This window comes from Vanessa tameamea, chromosome 25 (assembly GCF_037043105.1).
Source record: "Vanessa tameamea isolate UH-Manoa-2023 chromosome 25, ilVanTame1 primary haplotype, whole genome shotgun sequence".
Lineage (NCBI taxonomy): Eukaryota > Metazoa > Arthropoda > Insecta > Lepidoptera > Nymphalidae > Vanessa > Vanessa tameamea.
This window is the reverse complement of record NC_087333.1, coordinates 661,328-685,939: the sequence shown is the minus strand read 5'-3', so window position 1 is coordinate 685,939 and position 24,612 is coordinate 661,328. Positions and strand designations below refer to the sequence as shown.

The 24,612-nt window shown below is 31.2% G+C and overlaps 3 protein-coding genes across 4 annotated transcripts in view; 1 reads left to right on the top strand and 2 right to left on the bottom strand.

Moving 5' to 3' along the window:
* The window catches only part of LOC113399529 (uncharacterized), a 136,742-nt gene extending 119,522 nt beyond the window's left edge, over positions 1–17,220 (bottom strand). For both annotated transcript variants that reach the window (XM_064218921.1, XM_064218922.1), the window contains exon 1: positions 16,913–17,220. The gene's annotated coding sequence lies outside the window, so the exon portion shown is untranslated. The remainder of the gene's footprint in view (positions 1–16,912) is intronic.
* LOC113399535 (cytochrome c oxidase subunit 4 isoform 1, mitochondrial) overlaps positions 1–24,612 on the top strand; it is a 181,350-nt gene that overhangs the window by 60,054 nt on the left and 96,684 nt on the right. The window lies entirely within an intron of this gene.
* Positions 20,414–24,612, bottom strand: part of Dnr1 (defense repressor 1) — a 30,244-nt gene continuing 26,045 nt past the window's right edge. Inside the window, exons 3-6 of the mRNA XM_026638677.2 lie at positions 23,027–23,243; positions 21,510–21,668; positions 21,262–21,392; positions 20,414–21,060 (exon numbers count right to left, since the gene is read on the bottom strand). Of these exons, the coding sequence (XP_026494462.1) occupies positions 20,961–21,060; positions 21,262–21,392; positions 21,510–21,668; positions 23,027–23,243 (607 nt within the window). The 3' untranslated portion in view covers positions 20,414–20,960. The remainder of the gene's footprint in view (positions 21,061–21,261; positions 21,393–21,509; positions 21,669–23,026; positions 23,244–24,612) is intronic.

Sequence of the window (24,612 nt, the reverse complement as noted above, 5' to 3'; positions counted from 1 at the left end):
AATTATTTAAAAACAAGAAATATAAAATCAATTGTCACGTCAATAAAAAAACTTAAAGCGAATGAAACGTGTTTCATCTCTATTATATTGGTATGTCATCGATATGACAGACAAATGGGCCATCCGACGGTAACCCACGACTATACCCTGTACAAGACAGCTTGATCTTTTTGACAGATGTAAATTTTTCTGATCGACATAACTTTGCAATGACGAACATATTGTTTTCTTAATTTAATTATTTTAAAAATTATAAAAATATTTTTAAAAAATCATATAATACAAAAGATTCAAACGTTATCCGAAAACTTTAAGACTTTTTCTATTATATATTATTGCTGCAAAATAAAATTTAAATAGAAACACTGAAAATAACAGACGCTTGTACAGTGTTACATCTGGCGGACGGTAGGGTCGCGAATAACAGGCAGTAACTGCTACAAATATCGATTACAAAAATCCTTATTAAAGATCATTGTTAAGTTATTGTTACGAACGGGGTCCTTATGGTTGGGGTCTCTTTAGCTGGTATAACACTTTTTAGAAAAATAAGTCCATCCATAAAATAAGACCATCGTTCCATCGACTGATATTATGTGTTATATTTTCTGTTTCTCATCACTAGCCCGCCTGTCACAAAGATCAAGCTAACTCGAACAACGTATAACACTGCTCGTACACATTGGTGCCGTAATTTGTTTCAACCATTCCTTTCATTGCCAATCTTTCACCTACCTTAGGAACTGATGCGTTATGTACCTCAAGAAAACGTCTCCTTATTTATTAGTACATATAGATAGGTCCGGTGTTATGTTTTGTATCTTTCTTTGAAGCGCATGATTTTCTTTACCGTGAATTCAATTGAGCTGAACTTTGTACATTTGTGTGTTGACACTTGTTAGGTATCTGGCACAGTACCATCAACGTATAACGAGTGGGGCACATGAATCATAATGGACAATTATTAAAATATATATATATTTTTTAGATACATTTAACGTGTTTTAAATAGTAGGCCTTAGATTATTTTTCATTCTGAATTTATTTTTTGCATTTAAAAAGTAATTCCGTATTTTTTGCAGACATTTTTATACTTTTTTTCCTCAATACCTCACAAATTAGCATTAAATTTTTTTAATAATTATAGTAAACAGCGAGGAGATGCATATATTGAGAACAAATTAATAATAATTATCAATAGATACATATCAATTCATCAAAAGAACCTCTAAGTAAATAATAATAAAAAAAATGTAATTTTCTAAAACATTATATAAATTTTGATCCAAGTTAAAAAGAAATAGATAACGGCGTACTCTACATTAGTTAAGTACGGTCTCGGTGAGCTGAGAGGGAAACTTCCCAACAATGTACTCCTCTTAGTCTCAAGTGCAATCCGCCTTTAGATAGGTCGAGAATCTTTTGAGCTATTTTTAGACTTAGATGGATGTTTTCGATGTTTTCTGAGTCACAACAATTCTTCAATCGGTATCGTGTATTGCCGAGAAAATGTCGCTTGTTTTTTTTTTTTTTCTAAAACTTCAATGACAGATTTATCTCGCCTTCATATAATGTTCTGTTAATATCTATTTAAAATAGGACAAAATATAAAAAATTATAGGCCTTGTCATACATATCAATATATATTTTTATAACTTTTTTATTATTGTTATTCAGGAAGGTGGAAGATGGACAGTAGAGTCACCGGGTGGTAAGTGGTCACGTCACGGGTACAGGCATTAGCAATGTAAAATTATTAAGCATTCCCTCCGACTGGAAAGCAATAAGATGTTATGTTCGTCCCAAGACACCGGTGTGAACGGATGTGACCAAGAAGTTGTCTATTTCAAATGTTATTTCGTCAATTCTAATTGTTTGATTTTGATAAAATAGAGATTTTTAATATTGTTACACAAACGATTTTAAATAATTGTCAACATGTCAATAAATGTGTTTAAAAAAATATTTTATAAGCTATATGCAAACTTCAGACACAGGCAGACAATTACGGAATATTTTACAAACAACTCTACTAATACATAACAGTATCTATCCGCTGCTTCGTTGAGACTATAATTTTCTGTGCATTAAAGGAAATTTTAGAAATGTCTTTGACAGTATCGTTGATAGTACCTAATCTGTAACAAAATTAATCTGGTAACGGATAGATATTTAAGAAACAAATGGAAATTGAATGAAATGAACTAGATCGACAATACAATTTAACAAAATCTTGTAAAAAAATATTCAGCAGCAATCATGATTACTTCGAATGAATCGAAGTGTAGTTCGGAACGTCAATGTCTCTTTCTAAAATAAAAACTTAAGGCTTTTATAACGTCGAATTTAATTTTATTATAATACAACATACGATAGACATAACCAGTAAAAAGAAACTCCAAATGGAAGCCATTACTTGTGTAGTGGTTTAAAAAGTAACGTGGGCGGAACCGTCGACGTATTTATTACTATAGACAATGCGTTAAAAATAAAACGTAAAATCTCAGGACGAGCTTTAGAAACATAAAAATACTAGAATACATGATTTATCTATACATGTAATATAATTGGAGTGTCTATTTGTAATATTAAAATAACCGCTTTTTACTTAATGCATATAATGTATGTATACACGGTACATATAACAAAATAACATTTCTTTCAATTTTTGTATGTCTGTCTGTTTGTTCCGGGTAATCTCTGGAACGGCTAGACCGATTTCGACAGGACTTTCATTGGCAGATAGCTGATGTAATAAGGTTACAACAATAGCTTTTTTATCCACCGCTAGTTTAGCATAAAATTCAATACAAAAATGTTAATGTAAAGATGTCATTTATATTGTTTCGTTTACTGTTTGAGCAAAACAGTTTAGTATTTACTTTACATTATATACGACATCAATATGAAACCCTGCTAGTGTTCATATTACCGAGAAAGGTAGAAAGCGCTAGTGCTCTGCTATCGTCGCTGGCCTCACTATGACGGAGAGGGTAGATTACCGGTCGTTAGTGGCTATTTCGGCACTCGATCAACATAACCCCTTACCGTGGAAGAGACGTTAAAATGAATTCTCAATAATATATGAGTTTCTTGCCGGTTCTTCTCGATAGAATCTACATTCCGAACCGGTGGTAGCATTACCTTAAATAGTTTGTTAAATGACGATTCAAAAGTGCTTGTAATAGCCTACTTGAATAAAGTATACTTTGATTTTGATAATATCAGCAATAATATCTAACTTTCGTTACGAAAGTATATTTACTCACTACGCTTACTATATTAATTTCTTCTACTGTCTAAAGTTAAAATTATGAATTTTCAACTATCACGTAACCGATCGCTTTAATTTAAACATGAAGAAAAGATAATTATAACAGCTGTCTATTAAGTCTAATCTCTACAATAATAATCTTTGTTTACGTCAGTAATTACTACTAAAATAAATATGTATCATGTATAAATATCAAATTGTAAATTAACTGATATTAATAAAATGTTATTGTGAAATCTAGCCTAGCATGTATCATTTAAGTACTATGTTCTGTGCATAAACTTTATTTAGTCATGATAACGAATAATTATTATAAATTATTTATCAATTATTGGTTTGTTTGTATGTTGTAATATATTGAAATTAAATATTTAAGGAGAGATTAAGGCGAATAATTAGCGTTACAAACTGTAGACAGAGCAAAGCTGATGGCACGCACGTAGTCACATCCAGGTACAAGAGACAACTTGCATATTGATTTTATTTAAGTTCTAGTGTTCGCCATAACTTCAAATCATTATTAAAAATTTGAGGAAAACCATATCTGAATTTACACGTTTCGAACATCATTTGTATCTATCTACTCTTATCCGTGTAACAGATTATTTTCAATAGCTAGCAAACAAAATAAAAGAATATCGGTTGACGATCAGAGAAAAAATTACTGACCAATTTTTCTTTACCAATTTATACATTTAGAAAATCAATAGTTACGATCTTAATATATATAAATAAAGATTAGATAACAGTTTTTAATATAATAATCAATGACAAGTTCAATTTATTTGCCACACAGTATTAATCTTGATAAATTTAAGCAAAGAAAGGCCTATGGTGACAGTTTTAAGGTCGAATTTTATTAATACTTTTGCGAAACACGTATGACGGCATCGTTGAGATATCTGTTAAATATCGTCTAATAAGATTTTAAGATAGAAAATACATAATAAAATGAAAGTCGTTATGGCTCATATGTGTGTAACAGCCTTGAAAATGTATATATATATTTATGTTCCAAACAGTTTCAAATGATTTATCGTAATTCGATTAACGATTTCCGTATTAATATCTTACATAATTTATAAAAGACATATTTAAATAAATATTATCTCAGACTATTAGTAGTACTATTAATATTTGATCTATATCGCCATCGCTGATCTGATACGCACTATTGAGGTTGCTAAATATAAAATAGATGTTAATTAATCGAATAACAGCATCGTAATACGTTTCGTCACGGCTGGCTATTGGCTTAATTAAAGCAACCCTTCGGTCACATAAACCGGCTACGGATATGAATTTTAACGTCACGTAACTTTTGATCAAATTTTATTTTTTAATATCAATGGGCTATGTTGTTCGTGTGTGCGTAATTATATTCCTTATCTATATACAAGTACTAAAATTATCTATTAGCAACCCAATGATGATGATCTCAGAGTTCACTGGGACACAGATGCTGTGAATCTGCTGAAGCCGAGGTCAAAAATCTATCGCCTGCATTTTATCAAGATTTTCATCCCACACATGCAGGATATCTCACGATGTTTACATCAGCCACTGAATATAAAATCAATAACTAAACAAAAAAAAACGTTTAAAATTTTAGCGATTCTGTCCTGTTTTGAACTCCTAATCTTCGATTAGGTTACGATCTAACCGCTGGACTATCTGGGCTCTCTGCAATAGTGTTTATTACTTATTAGTTAATTGTGAGGTGTGGGTACTGGATTGTACTGATAGAGTGTACATGCACATCACACACGTAGCATGTTTGGGAGGCGGCGAATACTGTGATCTCGTGTTCAAAGCGAATCTCGTTAATGAGTAAAGGGAAATGCCAATCAATCCAATTTTCCTTGCTATTGGAATGCTCTAAAATCAAGTATTTCGTAAAGTCCTATGTACCATATTAAAGTATATTTTTTATGTACTTTATTTCAACGGGCTATTTTGAATGGTTATTATAGACGTTTAATTAAAAACGACAAACGTATCACATGTTCATATTCAAATAGCCTACAATAAACTCAAAAGTTACTTTCTTATACGAATTATAAGTAAATTAATTAATCGATTGCCCAGTGGACAACATTCGATCGTAATTCAATGCAAATAAAAAGGAGACCTAACATTCATAAAAGTTTATGCTATTATGAATTAATTTTCGAGTTAATTATATTCTGGGATACACGTATCAAAATACCGTTTCACCGTAACTCGGTTGTCACCGTTTTACAAGTGAGATACGTGAATTCTAAGGGAATCGCATTGAATCGAAATCGATGACTATTACGTGTTTAATATTGTCAGTATGAACATAAATCATGGATATTTTATTTTTATCTTGCAATGTTTATTTTTTTATTTAAGTTTAATCTTGCAAGCTAAATTGAAAGCACTTCCTCTTATATTACAGTTGAGTGGGTTGAAATTTCACATCTTGGTTTATTTCCGATGAAATCCAAGGAGAAATCCAATTTTATGGTAAGCATGATCTGGTTACGAACCCTGGATAAGCTTCAGATGAAAGAACGTTTCAACGGTCAACAACATTAGATACGATTACGATATGATTTTGAATCCAAAAAGGTTTGTTTACTATTTATTTATAATTATATTTACATCTATGCGAAATTTCATAACACACATACGTAAGCGACTTATTTAAAAGAAGTTTTTAAGTGTTCTTCGCGCATTTATAAATGGAAGTGTAGTATATATTTCTAATTCTCTATTTACTTTTTGTATATAAATGACATTCGTGAGTCATATGATAACTAACCTAAAGGCCGACATGTCTGAATGAATACTAAAACCGGTTACATCATTAAACTTTGGAGCTATAAAACTAGCTTATTTCTAATAAATATACATAAAATTATTTAATGTATTTAAAACAAACCTGTTTAGAATTTAATGTCGACATTAGCATAGGATGTACATATTCACGAGGGATCAAATAGCGAATTGCATAATTTGAGTCTGGATTTTATATTTTACGAATGTTCTAGAAAATTAATTTATTTGAACTTTAATAACGAGATATGATATAGTTGCTCGTCGCGGAACCACGCGTGATTAAATTTAAAAAGTCAATTTATATCAGCCTTGGTGACTGTTACAAGATATTCTATCGTTGATCACCAAACCTATCCTATACTTCTAATAGAATAAGATAAAATAGAGCAACTACGTTTCGTGTTCCGTGCCGGCTCTTCTCGGTAGATTCAACATACCGAATATGTCATAATAACATTTAATTAAATCTTATTAAATAATCAAACAAAAGCGCTCGTAATTGTCTACTAGTTTAAATTTTTAATATGCACAAAATATATGTACATAAATTAATTTGATACTCTGAGAGTTTACAAATTTTTCTTTTATTTATTACTTTATAAAAAAATATAAACATCGTTGTGAAATAGACTATATAGCCGTACCATAAACCGTGTGCATTGATTTAATATTATTAATATCAATATACGTCTAACAGACTTACGGAATCGGGGCGTGTTCATATATGTATATAAGAATATAGAAATATAGACAGTAAGCGATGTTAGCCGCTAAATCAATGGCCCGCAGCGGATCCACGGCGCTTAATCCTTCAGTGTCGGCGTTTGATGGATCGTTCCATTCGCAATATTAACTGTACACCGGGCTCCGCTTGTATATAGAATAGTAATGGAACGATACAAGTTAACACGTAACTTATAAACAGTGAAATGATCAAACGTTTTCATTTTAGCCTCATTCATAAAGGTTGCATAGCGGTTAACAGTTTCACCGGATCTCTCTTTCCACCAACAGCAATTTGTTATTCTAGGGAAGAAGACGGAGCTTAAACTAAGTACCTTTACAATTTTTATTTGTAAAGAAATTTGTAAATAAAACGCGTAGGTGTTTTGATATATTTCATTGAATCTCGCAACTTATTTCCTTTCTTAACGAGCGCGGGCTTTTTTCCAGGCGTTATTAATATTTTCGCTTTTATTATTGGATACGAAAATAGCTCAATATCCACGAAACGAACAAGAGCCTTCAACCTTTACTTTTGCTACTTCTATACGCCCACAAGCTTAACGTTTACTTGAAGGGGAAAAAAGATTTATTAACTCGTAATATCTATAAATACCTACTATTATAAATACGCACAATGATATTGCAAAATACAGAAAAGAACTGACTATTTAAATCACGAGTAGGTAGCGCGACCTTACAAAAATACATTTGCCATTTGTATTTAAATGTGTAATTGACTCTATCGTTCAATTGTCTAACTAATACTAGATTAAAATGTCCTCGGTTAGATTCTCGTATCCGTTTTTCCGATTATCTCTGTTAAAAAATAAAAGTAGCAGCGCAAGTTCGTGATGACGGATAACTTTGTCCGGTCATGCCGCGGTGTCTTCTGATTAAGCTATGAGATTTCGGGAAGCTCGCAAACTAAGTCCGAGACCCTGAGATGGCGTCCGACGTCGTGGCCGAAATTTGGACGAATAATTCATTTATTTTTAAACCAATATATTATTAATTTCACATCGACAACATAATGTGAATGACATTTACTGTATCCTACGAATTGATTTTTATATATAGGTAAATTATTTTACACCATTGAGTGTGCCATTTGCAATCATTTTATAAAACTATTTGACTTCATCTACAGTACTATACATAATTTTGAATTCTACTATATCATATAATTTAAAGAGTCTCTGTCTGTTACCTGATGAAAATGAGATGAAATTTGGTATGAAGATGGTTTGAGCCTCGCGGAAAGGCATAGATATTTTTTAAATTCACCCCTCGAGGTGGTTAATTGAGGGCGGTTTGTGTGCTATAGGTAATAAAATTAATAAATGTTTTTATTAATTTCGCACGGGTAAAGCCACAGGTTGAGCTAGTACAAAATAAATTTCATATATTTAATTTAAAAAAAATAAATAAATAGGTATCTATTGAAATAAATAAATAAAATAAATAAATTGGTAGTATGCTAAAATAATGTCTCAACCCCATCTAATAACCCAAAGAAATGTATTAACAAAGCTTGCCTTTTTAGAGCACACGTCTGATAACAAAAACATATCCATTAAGAATTTACATTAAACAGTTAACGACAAGGGTCCATCAAGAATAGCTTATATATAACCAGGTGTTTCGATGGCAGGTGTACTAACACCCCACAATTTTCACCCATTGTTCGAAATATCAAAACGTAAATGAATGTTGAGATAGGTTATAATAGGTATATAATATTATAATATACGAGCGCATGGTATTGTATTTTAGTACATTTATTTACTTATGTATGTATTACTATAATATATTTCATTGTTATCTATATTAATACTATAAATCTCAAGAGTTTGTTTCGATACGCTAATCTCAGGATCAAATAAACCCATTTCAGAAATATTTTTGAATTTATTAGACCATTCATTAAAATTTTATAAGATTTAATCGCATATTATAGTACATTATATCATGAACTACAATATTATACCTACAATAATTAAGACTTAAATAAGAAATAATATAATTACCAACGACATTATATTATTTCTTATTCAACAATATTTACTTCAATTTTTCAATTCATTCAAAGGTTACAAATAATGTTTGATTCGAGTACCTACTTAATTCCCTTTATAACTTACAGCAACGTATATAAGACAGATCTTAAATTAAATTCTCTACGGAGCTAAAGCATATTTCATAACGACGCAATATTTATTTTCACAACGAAATTATTTAGTATTAAGACTTGATAACGTTGTACACAATGTCGAAAATAAATTAATTATCTCGTTCCGGCAGAACACGATTACATTGCACGATAAGAGCCTTCTGAAGACCCTCGTGTATTCAAACGATCCCGCTTTGATGTGGCTAAGATGATATTTAAATATTTTTAATGAAATATTTATTTAATTAATCAAATATATTCATTTTACGATACAAAATTTCAAGATTTTGAATCGTAGATTCGCATCAAACAAGATGTTTAATATTAAAAACTGAAGTCCTCGAATGGAGGCCACCATTTGGAAAAATTTGGACAGGTCTCAGGACAGTTAACCGGCCTGAAGATTCCACATTTAAATTCCAATGTAGCGAGTTTTCGCTAGATCAGTAATCGGTCAGCGAAGCCTTAGTAAGGGGAGGCACTTAATTCTCTCCAGCCATTCATCTTTTTAGCTGATCAAGGCTATCCTGGTATGTTTAGAGACTGTACTAATATAATTCCTCTTGTAATACGTGTAACACGAGATCTTACAGATGATTGTCATTATGAAAATCAATGTGATACGTTGCATATGTATGCATATGCATATGCAACTGCCAACCAACGTAACAAGCTCTTATAACATACGTAACTATATCATCGATATGTGTGCACGAGTATTGTTTTTCTGTTAATTTTTTTTTCTTCTGCAGTCTTTCCAGCACTTCCTTAGATTGTCTGGTAGAAAATGCTTTTAGCATTAAGCCCGCCTTGTGTACTATGTATATATTTAAGGCCGTGCAATGAAGTATTAAATCGCATTTAATGCTCGAAGAAATTTTTTCATCGAATGCCTGAATTCATGTGCTATTTTTTAAGTGTAATTTTTGAGGCAAACCCGAACGTACGAAAATATATTTAATGTGTATTCGACATTTTTTCATATCCATAAATCTACTTATAATTTAAAACATTAATAATTATTATTATAAAAGTATATACATTAATAGATTTGTCAATTTTTATAAGAGTGCTAAAAATACTAGATTTTTCGACAATATCATTAAAAAAATGAACCAAAATAGACATCGTTATCACGAATAATAATGTACAAGTAACCAGACTATACTTTAACTTTATTAAAGAGTTATTTCAAATGTTATTTACATTTAAAAAATTAACGCTGAAAAATTGTCGTAAAGCGCATAATTTCGGATTTAAGTAATAAAATATATATAATCGTGATTCTAATACATACACAGAATCGTTTCATATAAATTAAATTCGATTCGAATGTTATATATAGATCTATTCGATACATTTATTCGGCACGGCAACGCGGCCGTCTCCGGTAAGTGGTTAATGCCATCCCCGGCTGTGCAAATATTGGCGCAGCGAACGGGACGGCGCTGTCGTATGTAAACAGTCTAGAATATTTCAGACAACACTTTACGTTACTATCCGGGGAATCGAAGTTTGTTCGTAAAGTTTCTGTTGTAGAATTGGTTCAATATAAACTTAAATATTTACATCTCCATATATGTAGGTATATGTTTATAAATGTCCTGGTTAAGTCATCATCGTCATATATTTATCAACGCAAAGTTTCAACTATAAGTCATCCAGATAAAAAAAAAACCTAAATATACTTTATTCGAGTACTTTTTTTAAAATAAAAAATGGTATAGTTTATAGTGATTGTAGTTACATTTAAATAAAATCAAAATATATTTAATTTTATTAGGCTTTTATGAATATAAATAATACTTTTGATTCATCATTTTATAGAATTGTATTAAATAAAGTAAAGTCAATCAAATACTATTGAATTTATGTACAAATAATTTTATTATTATAATCCTCATTTGTGGTGGATAATTATTATTTATTAGTCTAAATATTTTAATCACTACATGTACTAGTACTTTCGAACGCAGTATTATGAAAGTATCTAGTTAAAGATGGTTGAAAACGAGCTCCTTTTTAATCGTAGTACTACAACGAATACAGCTACAGCCTATTTCAACCACAAGAGAAATAAAGATACTTCAATATTAAATTGACTAGATATCATTGTTCGACATCTTTGACAATCTATGATGTTCAATAACAGATTAAATTGAATTAAAACTTGTTAAAAGATAGCTGCAATTATATATACAGCCAAGGCAAAAGTCAGTTCGCGTTCTTGCTAAGAATACATCAATATAGAAACTACTATCGCAATAGAACCTAGATAAGCACGACAAACGCGTGTAACCGAACACGACAATTAACGCATACTTATAATCTTTACCGCATACTGCAGATTGCCTAATCGTATCGCTAATCGCTTGTAAAAATATAAAGAAATACGAACATCGTTTAAATAACAATCGATATTCATATTTAACTAGGTCCTCATTCAACCGAATTAAACACCAAGACATCTAAATATTTTTTTTATTTTTAATAAATGCATTAATACTTTGAACAATGCTCTCGTTTCAATGGAACTCTAGGGTTCCCTAGACCAAATCTAGTAATAAATCGTTGCCCCAAATGGATACTAAAAATATACAACAAAAATACAGTGTGGATATTCATTTTAACATCGCAATTTCCAATAGTAAACAATTTATTAACATATTTTTTTAATAATCTAAGTTCAGTTTATAATATTCCATCAGCTTGTAATGCAACTTTACATGCTAAACAAGTCATTGCAGATTTTAGTAAACAATTATCTTTGAATCTTCTTCAGTCTTTATTTTGAATAAAAAAAAAATATATAAAGTAAACGATTCGTCCAAAATTGATTGGTTTTGTGAACAATCAACTTTCTGTTTGAGGTTCTCAAAGCCGGTTATCATATCCATAATGTCATGTCATATTCATAAATTTACCCTTTTGATCCGTAACAAGCGAATGGTGCCCGAATTACTCCTGTAAGAATTTAGACTACAATTATTATTGAATATAGATGATATATAGATGAAAACAGAAGTTAACGCGCAAGCGGTTTCGGGTCGATTTTGGATTGGTGGTTGCATATAACGACCAAAGGTTTAATGAGAAGTGATCCATGACAACATGCTATTTAGACATCTAGACATTTGTACCATTACAAATGGAGAAGATTAAAATTTCTCATCGTGAGGCAGACACCCGGCACCTATATTTAACAAATCGCTATCGTACATTCGCCAAACCTACAATTCTTCAGTTACGAACATTACACTAAACATTAATTATTTCTGTAAATTTTTATGTCATGTGCGAATTATTCTTGAGGCACCTTTGAATCACACCTAGTAAACAATTCTATCATCGACAAGCGGAATGAAATATTTCTTGAACAACCGGACCAAAGTGATGATTGTCAACTTATTTTCCGTTCGTCAACCTATGTAATTTAACCTAGACCAGAAATTTGAAATACAGCCGCATTCGGAAATATTTCATTATCTTATCAAACTTCATTTACGTATCAAACTTTTAGTTGAATCCGGTAAAACCGACTATGTTTGAAATATAAATTAAACACTTGAACAATGTTTACCTAATGAATTCCAAACATGGGTTAGTTGCTTGCAATTTGGTATTATTTATTCTTAGCGTATTCCGTGTCAATGACATTAGGTATCGAAATTTCAATATTATTGTAATACTATTTATTTTTAAAATCGTTGAATGTAATTGTTGTTAAAATACAGGTTTAATCACAGACATTATTTAACAGCTTAACTTTATGATTCTTAATTAAAGAATATAAAGCCGTATTGATAAAAATACCTGGCTGAACGAAGTTCGCTCGGCTCTCATAAATAACATTTTCAATCAGTTACGTTTATTCAGGGACTATATTTATATATAGATAAGAATTCAAATCTAATCTAATTTATACATAGTATATTATTTCAATTCCAAGTATTATTAATTGTTTCAGGTTTATTATTAAAATAATAATAATTCTGACCGAGACAACTCATTGGATTATCAAAAGTGTATTTAATATTAACTTAGGTTAGGCTAGATTTATGATGTCTGCATGAAACATCAATACAGCATCTCTTAAAACGTAAAGATGACTGAGGATCATAATCTGCAACTAATCGAGCTAAGATGAGAATCAGGCTATGTGGAGTCACGCAAGTGACTTAACTCAGAAGCAATGCAACAGGCGTCTTCTAGTATAAAATAAATTATTCAAACTCGAGTTAATTCCGTAAAATAAGACCGTACAAGTAACACAGAAGCCGTGTGCAATGTTTACAAAACATTTAATATTCAGAGAAGGAGCTCAATCACTTGAAGAGTGTCTAATGGATTGGATTTCTGTTTTATCAACATGTCGTGACTCAGATGACAATAGCCACCAATTGACTTAATATTAGATACTCAAACCTAGGGCTGCCAGATACGATACCCAACACATTGCTAATATAATTTTAATTCTATTTGACTATAACGCTGCAAAATTATACGTACCCATATATACTAGGTGTTTGTCCGGACATCTTACGGGCATAAAAGTTGTAATTCTCAAAAATATTTTCTTAACGGATGATACGATTATTATTTAATAACCCTTTAATTTCCCTGCGTAAAAAGGATAACACAACACTTAACTATGTATGACAAATTTGCTTTACTTTTACGTAGCAGCTGTCTCACGTGACTCAGAAAATACGTAATGCCGTTGTTTCTGCGCCTAAACTCTATACGACAAATCGAAATAGTATCCCGTTGGATTATGAAAGAGAATGTATTAGTTTGTGCCTTGATGCACTTTAATATGTCCTGCGATGTTAGCTAATATGTTTAGAAAGGTCACCGTGACGACATCAGCAGGACATCATCTTCACACTTTTGTTTAATCTTCGGTTGGCTACGTAACCTCTGCTATTAATCAGAATAATCATTGGGAATTTAGATAACATTTGAAACTACATCTTTAATTTCTTGTATTTACAATTACAATTATTTCTATAAAATATACATTACTTATTGATTTGTATAGATCGTAATTTTATGCTTTTTCATTAAAAATATAACAATAATAAATATAAAAATTCATTTTATTTCATTTGTGAGTGATCGAGGTGGATCGAGCAAAAAGTAATCGTAACCATAAAAACTTCTTAAAATTTACTGAAGTACTTTCTCTTCCTGTTTCTGATTTTTGAGTTAACTGTATAATTTAAAAAAAATAAACAACGTACCATACCACGTCCCTATTTTTAACAAATCGTTATTGTTCACCAGTAACCGTCACCGACCGTTTTTTATTTACGAGTAACGAAAAGTAGCTTCTATAAGTTTTCAGGTAAAGTGCGAGTTCGAAACTTACGAAACGTTTTTATAGGAACGATTTTAACTTACGCTTCGTATACAATTCTACCATCCGTTAGCGAAACGAATCGTTAATTGAATATAGTAACTGGATAAAAAAGAGCCATAGTGCATTTTTGTGTGTATGTAACAAATCTCCTAAACTTTTTGACTTTTGATTCCAATAATTTTTTTCTGTGTATTTGAGTAAGTAACTCGACTGGCGATTCATATTTCGTAATGTACATATATTTATAACTTAAATATCATAAATACTATGTAAAGTAACATTTACAATAAACACAAACTTATATAATCGGTTTTAATTAAATTATCGTTTAATTTTTGTATCAAAATCATACTAATATTATAAATTCTAAAGCAACTCAGTCTGTAACCTCTTCACACTTAAAACGCTGAACCGATTTAGATGAAGTTCGCTATGGAGATAGTTTGAGTCCTGGTGTTCCTGGCTATTTTTTTTCATTCACCTCTACAGGCAGTAAAATAAGGGTTGACGATTACGTGCTACAGGTAGTTTTATAAATTACTCGCGGGTAAATCTGCAGTTTTAGCCAGTAATATTATAAAAACTAAATCATGTTATTTTAAGTAGGTATTCTAAGCGTTCGTACACCGTTCGTCATCTCTATTATCGACGTATAAAAGGCTTCCTACACACGCCTTGCTTTAGCTACTCATTGATTTAAAAAAGGGCACTTTCACGGTATTCTACATCTACGACAAATTTCGCAACAATTAACCCCATATTTAGGCATAATTAAAGAAAAAACGAATGACAGATATACTCTTATTTTTACATATTTATTAATAAATACATAACGTAAAGATTGTCTTCTGTATATAAAACCTGTTCACCTGTTATGAAAGTTATTAATAAAATACAAATTAAGTGCATATGAACCCAAATGCATAATTGCAATCGAAAATATAAAATATTTTATAAATATATTCAATGATTACATAATGAACACTTTTAAAGTTTAAAATTAACTTTTAATTTGCCTTGAAAACTTGGAACAACTTTTAACTCAACATGATTAATGAAAATATATTTTTTTATAAATCACAGACAAGTTAATTGATATATTGCATTGAAACAGATAATAAATATATTTTTATTCTAGATCACTAGTAACATTCTATCAGACATGGTAATTACATTGATATCTCTAATAACATAATCTACAATTACTGGAATATTCTTCAATATCTAATAAATATTGTTTCTGGTACAAATACAAAACAATTTATACATTCTCTGGACGGATTATACAAATTTAAAATATATCATACAATAGGTGATGCAGTCTTTTATTTTTCAGCTTGTATCATTAAAAGTTTGCAGTAACACTAAAAATGGGAGTTGTTTAATAATCAATTTAGCAAAAATCTTAAGCCCCTATGTAATAGGTAATCTGTGTGTGTGTATTTATGTGTGGCAGAGCAGTAATGTTTGACACTCGTGGAACGGCATAAGCACAGCTAATAGTTACTATTTTTACAGAGTTTTCAGTATATTTATACAGCAATTTCAAAACAATTATATTTTAAGAAATATTTAAGAGAGACACAGTAGATAATTGGAATTATTTTTAATTCTGGGATAATGGGATATCTTATGTTAGAGTTTTTTTGTAAATAACGAATCAATGTTCAATTCATAAATAATTATAAGTAAACTTAATTATTATATATTTTTTGTGTATATTGTAATCTATTCTTGTTTTTGTCTCATTCTATATTCATATATCATTGAGTCAAATGAGTTGAAACTTTGTTGAGTTTTTGGTAGTGGTGTAAAAGTGTTTGGTGTAATATTATAAACGTAATGCTGGTGGAGTCTGTGTCAATCTTTAGTGTACAGACAAACTTTAGTATACAGATTAACTAAGAATACAGAGCATATTGAACAAAACATATGTCTTGACTTCTTCTAATGCTTTGAAATACTTAATTGTATTTCACAAGTAAATTAAGTATACTATATTTTAGATTTTTTTTTTTCAAATCGTGTTCTACAATAAACTTTGAATATCACTTTTATCAATTTATACAAGTACTACTTTAACCCCACTACCCTTTTTATCTATTTAATATAAAAATCGAGTTTAGAATGTTACGACTAGCTAAAACAAATGTCTTTTTTTTTTGTTTATTTTTGATTTAAAAAAAAAGTGTTGAGATTGGTATTAAATGCGATGTGCTAGGTGTCGGTATATGTGTAGAAACTAAGAAAATAGACAGTAAACTTAAACTTTTTGATTAAAACAAAATCGAGTGACATAGATACCACCACTGTTCGAGGTTTCGATAGGTTTATAACAAAGGAACGCTGGTTTCCAAAGTATTATAGGGGTTACAATGTCATACCCGGGGCATATAATAAAAACTCGACTGTTAGCAACGTGTGAACCCAACAGCTGTGAGACACGCACGGCCGGCTAGCCGGCGCCAGTTAAGCCACGCCACGAATGATTACCTGATATAGTCAATTAGGTTACCAGCCTAATAAAAGTATAGGCTCTGGCTACTGTAAAGAATCAATCAAAAAAATTACTTACATGACAGTAACACCGGTATCATCCAATAACAAGCATAACTACAGCCGAAAAACGACTCACACAGCTTAAATAATAATCACAATTCAACACTGAACATTTTATCTGCCTTCCAACGCAATATTGCACATATGATTTTATTATCATCGATAACTCATAACAAAGACCACGAAAACACATACACAAAATAATGTAATATTCGTAGCGTTATTATCACAATATAAACGGGATTAAACCTAACAAGCGCATAACACTTTTCTACTCGTCCTTGCATTCACATAAATTGGCAGCCATCTTGCGTTCATGCGAATTTGTAGATGTTGCCATGTTGAGCCCAAAAAATTTTGCTTCCTAAATATAAAAAATAATTTTCTTTTATTCTTAGTGTCTGTAAATTAGAAATCAATAAATACTTTTTGTAGTTGCGCTTAAACATAAAAGACTGAAAATAAATTTTGTATAAGTTCTAATAATTTAATAAGTTATAATTTATTTATTTTTATATATACAATTGTACACATTTCCTATAATTTACTTATTTTTCTACAATGGCAGCACCCAAGTATCAAAGACAATTTTGTTTACAATTACAGATTACAAATTCATGTTATGGTATAAGCTATGGCATACACAGACTGCACAAACGTACCAAAAACTTTAAAGCTTATCTATAAAAAGTAAAATAATTTTATTAAATTGTTTTATGAAGTTAATTCGCGTTGCGTTATTTTATATCCAAATAGAATAAGATTACTAACACATTATTTTCATAAATTATTGTATTGCAAAATAGACAAATCGGTAGAGTGCACTTCATAATAGGCTATTTGACAATGCGAAAAATAAAGTGTCAATTATTGTAATCAGTTTATATTATGAGTTTAAAAATGGTTATTTATCAACGAAAATTGAAAATAATAATTTATTTATTAAAAAATCCATAAATAAAAATGTATTTTTCAAACGTTTGTCACGTGACGCAAAACGCTTCTGATTGGTCGGGCTTATGATGACGTCACTTGCTTATTAACCTCGTTTGCCTACTGTATGTGGATTATATGTGCCACAGATTAAAATACAGGCAAGCGACGTCACCGACCCCATTGCTGCGCCATATTGTCAAAGTAGTTGTTTATTGTCAAAGTAGTAAATGTTTTAGAATCAACAGAGTTCCTTGGTATGACAATAGACTCTAAGCTCCAATGGGGCCCCCATATAAATAAGTTGGCGAATAGACTCAGCTCTGCAGCCTATGCGGTAAAAAAAATTAGACTTTTGACTGATGTGGATACGGCTCGCCTTGTGTACTTCAGTTATTTCCACAGTATAATGTCGTATGGCATCCTACTCTGGGGTAATGCAGCTGACATTAATACTATTTTTGTACTGCAGAAGAGGGCTATTCGTGCAATTTATAACCTGGGCCCAAAAGATTCGTTAAGAGATAAATTTAAAGAAATTAAAATAATGACTGTCGCTTCTCAATTTGTTTTTGATAATGTTATGTATGTACGCAAAAACATAAACGATTTTCCCAGAAATTGTGAAGTACATTCTATTAACACTAGGAACAAGAATAAACTTGTTACTCCAAGTACCCGATTACACAGGGTTAGTAACTCTTTTTTGGGGCAATGTATACGTTTTTACAACAGGATCCCAGAAAACGTTCAAAATTATTCAATTATAAAATTCAAAAGAATCGTTAAAGAGCGTTTGTGTGCTAAAGGATATTACAACACTAATGACTTTTTAGTTGACTGCACACCTTGGGAATGAAATGATCGCCTCCAGGCTGTTTCAAATAACTAAAATATAATAATTATTGTACATGCAAAATGAAAAAAAAAAAAAAAATATCCCGCTGAGTTTCTTTCGCCGGTTCTTCTCAGGTCCGAGGTGCTAAATTACGAACCGGTGGTAGATTTTTGACAATCAATAAGCAAGTGTAAACACTTCTATATTGAATAAAGATTTTTGATTTGATTTGATTTGATTTGTAGCGTTTTCGCGCGCTATTTAAATGTGGAATTTTTATTTTGATATTTTTCAGCAAATATGTACTAGAATTAAAAAAAACAACTTTTACTGGCTTCCTTAACCTCTACTAAATAATATAAAACCAGTCAAATAGCCTATACTGAATCAGTAGCAGGTATTCCTTTTCTTTCCAATATTACTCTTATACGTTTTAAAAGTGCATCTAAATAATTAACCTCCTGTATTATAACTCCAAATAGTTGAAATGTTTATGGTAAGAGGTGGGCCTCTGATAGTAGAATGCATTTACATGTGATACTTTCTTTTTATTTTTTAAAACAATCTAAAACATAATTATAATCTTCAATTTAATAATAATCAGTCTCTAGCACATCAAACTATCGCTGTTTTGGTGGCCATTCCCAAGTTGTAGCTTAAGCGTTGTTTGGAGCAATGGGAATTTAGAATAGGGTGGATACGTCATCAGTAGTATCTCAAATGCATTTGTTTAGTTGTTATGCCTCATTGGTTGAATTTGTGGTCTCTATCTTTTTCGCTCTGAGGACCATATCACCGTTTGTGACTGAGACTAATATATGTGCCTGTATATGCTGTATACTTCACTTAGTTATTTAATGAGATCATAACAAAGTTTTTATAGTGATATATCATTTTGATATATTACTAGTTAGTATACCCCTTCATCATTATCTTTAACCATTCAATCAATTTAATTCAACCCACGCCTCGCGGACGACACGAACTGCGGATTATGGCTTTCTATATTTATAGATTTGAAATAGTTAATAATTAAGACCGTGTTTTACTAAAATGTTGCTGTTGTATTCAAATTACGGTTTATTTGTTTGTAACTACAAAGCAGAATAGAACTAATTAACTAGTATAATTTTTCTTCAATACACACACAATACAACGATACACACGACATTTATGATATCTCTCTTTAATGGCTAGTACTATTAAAGGCATATTATTTTATTTTAGTTCCCTACTAAGCTGTGTCCACCTGTTGAAATTTTGCATGATTTAGTACAGTTTTATACATGTAGTACTATTATTTTAATAAATCTGAAACATACTACATATACTAAGATAGGTTCGATGACGACTATATCGTGACGAGAGATAGCTCATACTGCCCTCGTGCTACCGCTCTCACTTCCTTGTGTGTGGCCTGTATAGTATAATAATTGTACTTCGTTGCTATACATTATTGTAATAACAATATGTTGAGTTATTCAATAAAACTCTGTTTTTACTAATTCTACTTAAATTTATTCTATAAATCTATTTATTTTAATATTAAAAGGTTTAAAATAAAATAACTAATTTGGCAGTATATTCTAAATTTTAATTTTTTCATATTTTTATTGCATTACACAGAAATAACTTACAGACCACAGGTCTTACGTTTACTTTAACTTAGATATTTAAAAGTGACATGAAAATTATCAATACGCAATATTTTAAGAAAAATGCATTTTCCACTTAAATAAAAACATATTTGGTAAAATTTATTCTATCTTTTTATTTAAAAATGAAGACGCTTGTGGCATAGATAGAATGTTAATGTTATCACAAGTATATGTCTAAGTTAGATAGATATATATTGCCTTCTAAAACGAAGGAAAGTACACTTAGCATAATGTAAGTATTAAGACGTTTTTGTTAATTTTTATATTATAATTGATAAACTCCACTTATTCTTAAATGCTAAGAAGTAAGTACGGATTACTGAATACATTTTGGAATGTGATCAAACTTCTCAGTCGAACGACATTCCATTAAAAAGTTATAGTTAAAAATGCACATTTAACGCGTCAAAAGATCTGACTAGACAATCACACACACACTTATCATTGTTATTGTCCAATAAGGCAGTCGGTTCACAATCTACAATCCTGTGCGCACATTCCTTAATGTCAAGTTTATTGTCAACTTTCGCGCAAACTGGGCTGACACGTCCAAAGAAATTTTCGTTCGAAAATTTTGACGTCTTGCAGCAATCTCGTTCCATTTCGTTACAGCGAAGCGCCGCGTACAGCGATGACTATTTTATTATTACACCAGGACTTTTCTGATATTCTACTGGTAGAAAAATGTGCATTAGTTTCTCTATTTCGCCGCGGCACAAGGGACAGCGTTCACAACTGTAAAAATAAAACAAAAAAAAATTATATGATGGTACAAGGAATCACTGTAGCGGAATAGTACTTGTTGCACAGATTTTTTATATTTCTTATATACTTTTTTATCATTCGGCTATCGAAATAATACAGTGAGAAATAGCAAATGTATTGCCCGGTCGGGTTAAGGTTGTTTTTGGGGTAGATAACAGAAGAGGTACATACCGCGGCGCACATTCGTTGCAGCAGACGACGTGTCGACACGGCAGGAACAGCGTGTCGATGGCGGCGTCCATACACACGCGACAAGCGAACACGTCGCTGCCGCTGCGCGAGCGAGAGCGCTGGCGGGACTCCTGCGATAATGACGAACACGTTAAGTTAAATATAAATTGTCGGAACTATGACAAATCACTGCGACCTATCGGATTTTAGTCCAGTTCAGTAACAGTAGGACACAGGTAAGCGCGCACCTCGGCTGCAGGCCCGGCGCGCCGGCGCGGCTCGGCGGGCGCGCGCGCGTGGCGGTCGCGGCGCGCGCGGTCGTGCACTTCGCGACACGTGCGCCGGATGTCGAACACGTAGCGACGGCCCAGCGTCGACGAGTCGTTGAATATCGAGGCGATCGTACCCTGGAAGAGAACGTTCAAGTCAGAACCTCGTCGGATATGTGTTTGTTTTCATTTGAAAAACCCTTCACACTCGCATTCAGTACCAATCATATTCATAATAATAACCAAATTAATGCCATAGCATAATCTGTAGGAGTAGAATATCAGACTGTTCCAGCGTTCCAAGCGCGGCATGCGATAGCGACGACTGAATATCAAGGAACTCAATTTATTGTTTCAAAATTCACATAACACGCACGTATGTGCATCGTACAACACGGTCATGATTTGTTGGAAAAATTTTTTCAATTTGAGTACAGGTACATTGCATTTACACATGGTAAATGTAAAATTTTTAAATACATATCTAATTAGTTTACAAACGACGTCTCAATTATATAATTAATTAAATACGTCTTTTGAACGACGCCGAGATTCATTTTCAAGATAATGAACGAGTATAAATGGAAGTACCATTAGTTCGGACACCGTCCGACCAATCGACGATCGTCGTCGCCAATAAAAATATAAATTAACCTGCCACACCCCCGCCATGAATATATAATTACTTTGCCTATTAATTAGTTAAAGAAACAAAGTCCATTTTGCTTTTGTATACATTATTTATGTAATATTTATTCAATACAATATACAGGTATTTTTGTGAAATGTATATGAGCTTTTGTTTTTGTTTTTAAATAAGGAAATAGAGGGCTTCGATTTAAATATTTTATTTGATTAAAAGACTTTTTAAAAGACAAAGAGTTCGGCTTAGACTACTTATAAATAATTTATTTCGTAAATTAAATTTGAAACAATGGATTATATTAATTAAGGTTGGTTTATTATGTATCTGGTATACAACGTCCAGTTAACTTGAGTATATTGTAATGTATAACTATTTTTGTTGTCATGAAATGATTTGTCATTTTGAAGGTAAAACAATTGTCAATTTGTGTTTTCTAAATAAACCAATTATTTAGGAAACACAATTTTTTATTTAAATATTGTACCTGAACTTTTTGCCATACGAATTATAAAACAATAATACTATAAAGAAAACAATATAAAACAATACATCTTTGTCATTTGACAGTTGTAATCGTGATTAATCGCCGCCATATTGTATTTAAATATATATTAAAACAAGCATTGGAAATCATTTATCATCATGGTTTGTATATATTACATAAACTCTCGTCTATAAACTAAACATCAATTTTGTATTATAGCAATACCTGGTTATTTAATATATTTTGCCTTTTAAAGCGTTTCAGGTGTGTAACGTCAACAAAAACTAGAAACACTGGCCGCCATTTTGATTCTAGACATTTGCGATTTTAGTTAATTTCAAAAATATATCCCAAATCGATTCCTACCTTTAGATCTCTAATAAACTGCTCAGTGACATCGGTCCTAACTGTTTCGCAACAGTAGAATGCGTGTTTCTCAGTGACAGCGCGGTAAAGTGCAGCAGCTTGTCCAGAAGTCGCCATTTTGAATTGCATCGTCGCTTCATGACCCTTTCCCGTCACGAACGCCAGTTGGAAGATACGGCGAAGAGGCTGAGCCCGGTGTATTGCAGTGTAAGGGATACTGGAATGAGAAAAACGAGCCTATAGATTTGTATTTTTTCAGTTTCCAAATATTAATTAAAGATTTAAAAGTTTGAGTACATACTCTAGGTTTTAAATATAATTCATGTAGTTTTTTGTTTCAATATTTAGTAACACGTAAACACATGTACATGAAATGTTGAAAGAAAATTAACAAACATAAAGCAGACAATCAAACTCATCCATAACTTCAGTTTGGTTTTATATACATAATACATATATAGTATTTGTTTTTAATACTTTTCTTATTATACCAATATAACGTTGCCACACAAAAAAAAAATAGTTACTCTAGGTTTTAAGCAAAACATCACAGAGTATTAATTGATAAGAATGTATGTGAAGGATAATTTAACTAGAATTTAGCAGGTGTAAACTCACCTGCTAAACTCAAGTAATCAGGAAAGGTTATCAAAATTGTTTTTTAAATATTTGCAAATGATGTACTTGAACGTAATTCGTTTAGATAAAATATGAAGAGGCTAACTTAATGAATGGAATTATTCGTTTGGAACGATTAATATGCACTAAGTATAAATTTAGTAATTAAGTTTTTATTATTGTGTGAAAAAATAGTATTAAATAAAGGACTTAGTATACGTGAGAACCACATCTTACGTGGCGTAATTAATTCACTTGAGTTTTGTTAAAAATCTTTAGTATTATATTTTTACTTCATATTTATCCTCATGTCTTGATTCCGGTTACGTCATTGTATATCGAGTACTACGCAACTGGCATATATTATATGACTATATATTTTATTATCGCTATTGAATTTTTGATTTTGTTTAGTTAACACTATATACTCTAACATAGCCATATCAACAACAACACGATTTAGACATAGACAGTTTTACTTCTTTTTATTAATACGATATATTTCTAACAGTACAGTTTTATTTAAATATTAAAAGAGTATTTCCAAAATAATTTTTTTATTCACGTATTCAAAACAAGTCTATTTTTATGGGCATTTGATAACGGAAAAGAGATAATGTCGGATACGTATACATCTTTGGTATATCTTTTGGGAACAATCGCGATAATATTGTTTTTCCATTCATTTTGTTTTTTACATTTTATCTACAAGATTTTTAGGCTATGTATTTTTTAATTTTGACTTGTTAACAGAAGGGTCAACGAGCAAACGACACCTGAGAGTTAGTGGCCAGCACCGCCCATTGGCGCTGGTACTGGTAAATCAGTTCATTTTATATCTATTGTTAACAATCCCCCCTCCCTCCCCTGGAATTAACGACTACCTAGTGGTCAAGTTAACATTGAAAATAATATACAAAAAAGACCCATTATAATGTATACAAATGTACATGAATAATAAAATGAAT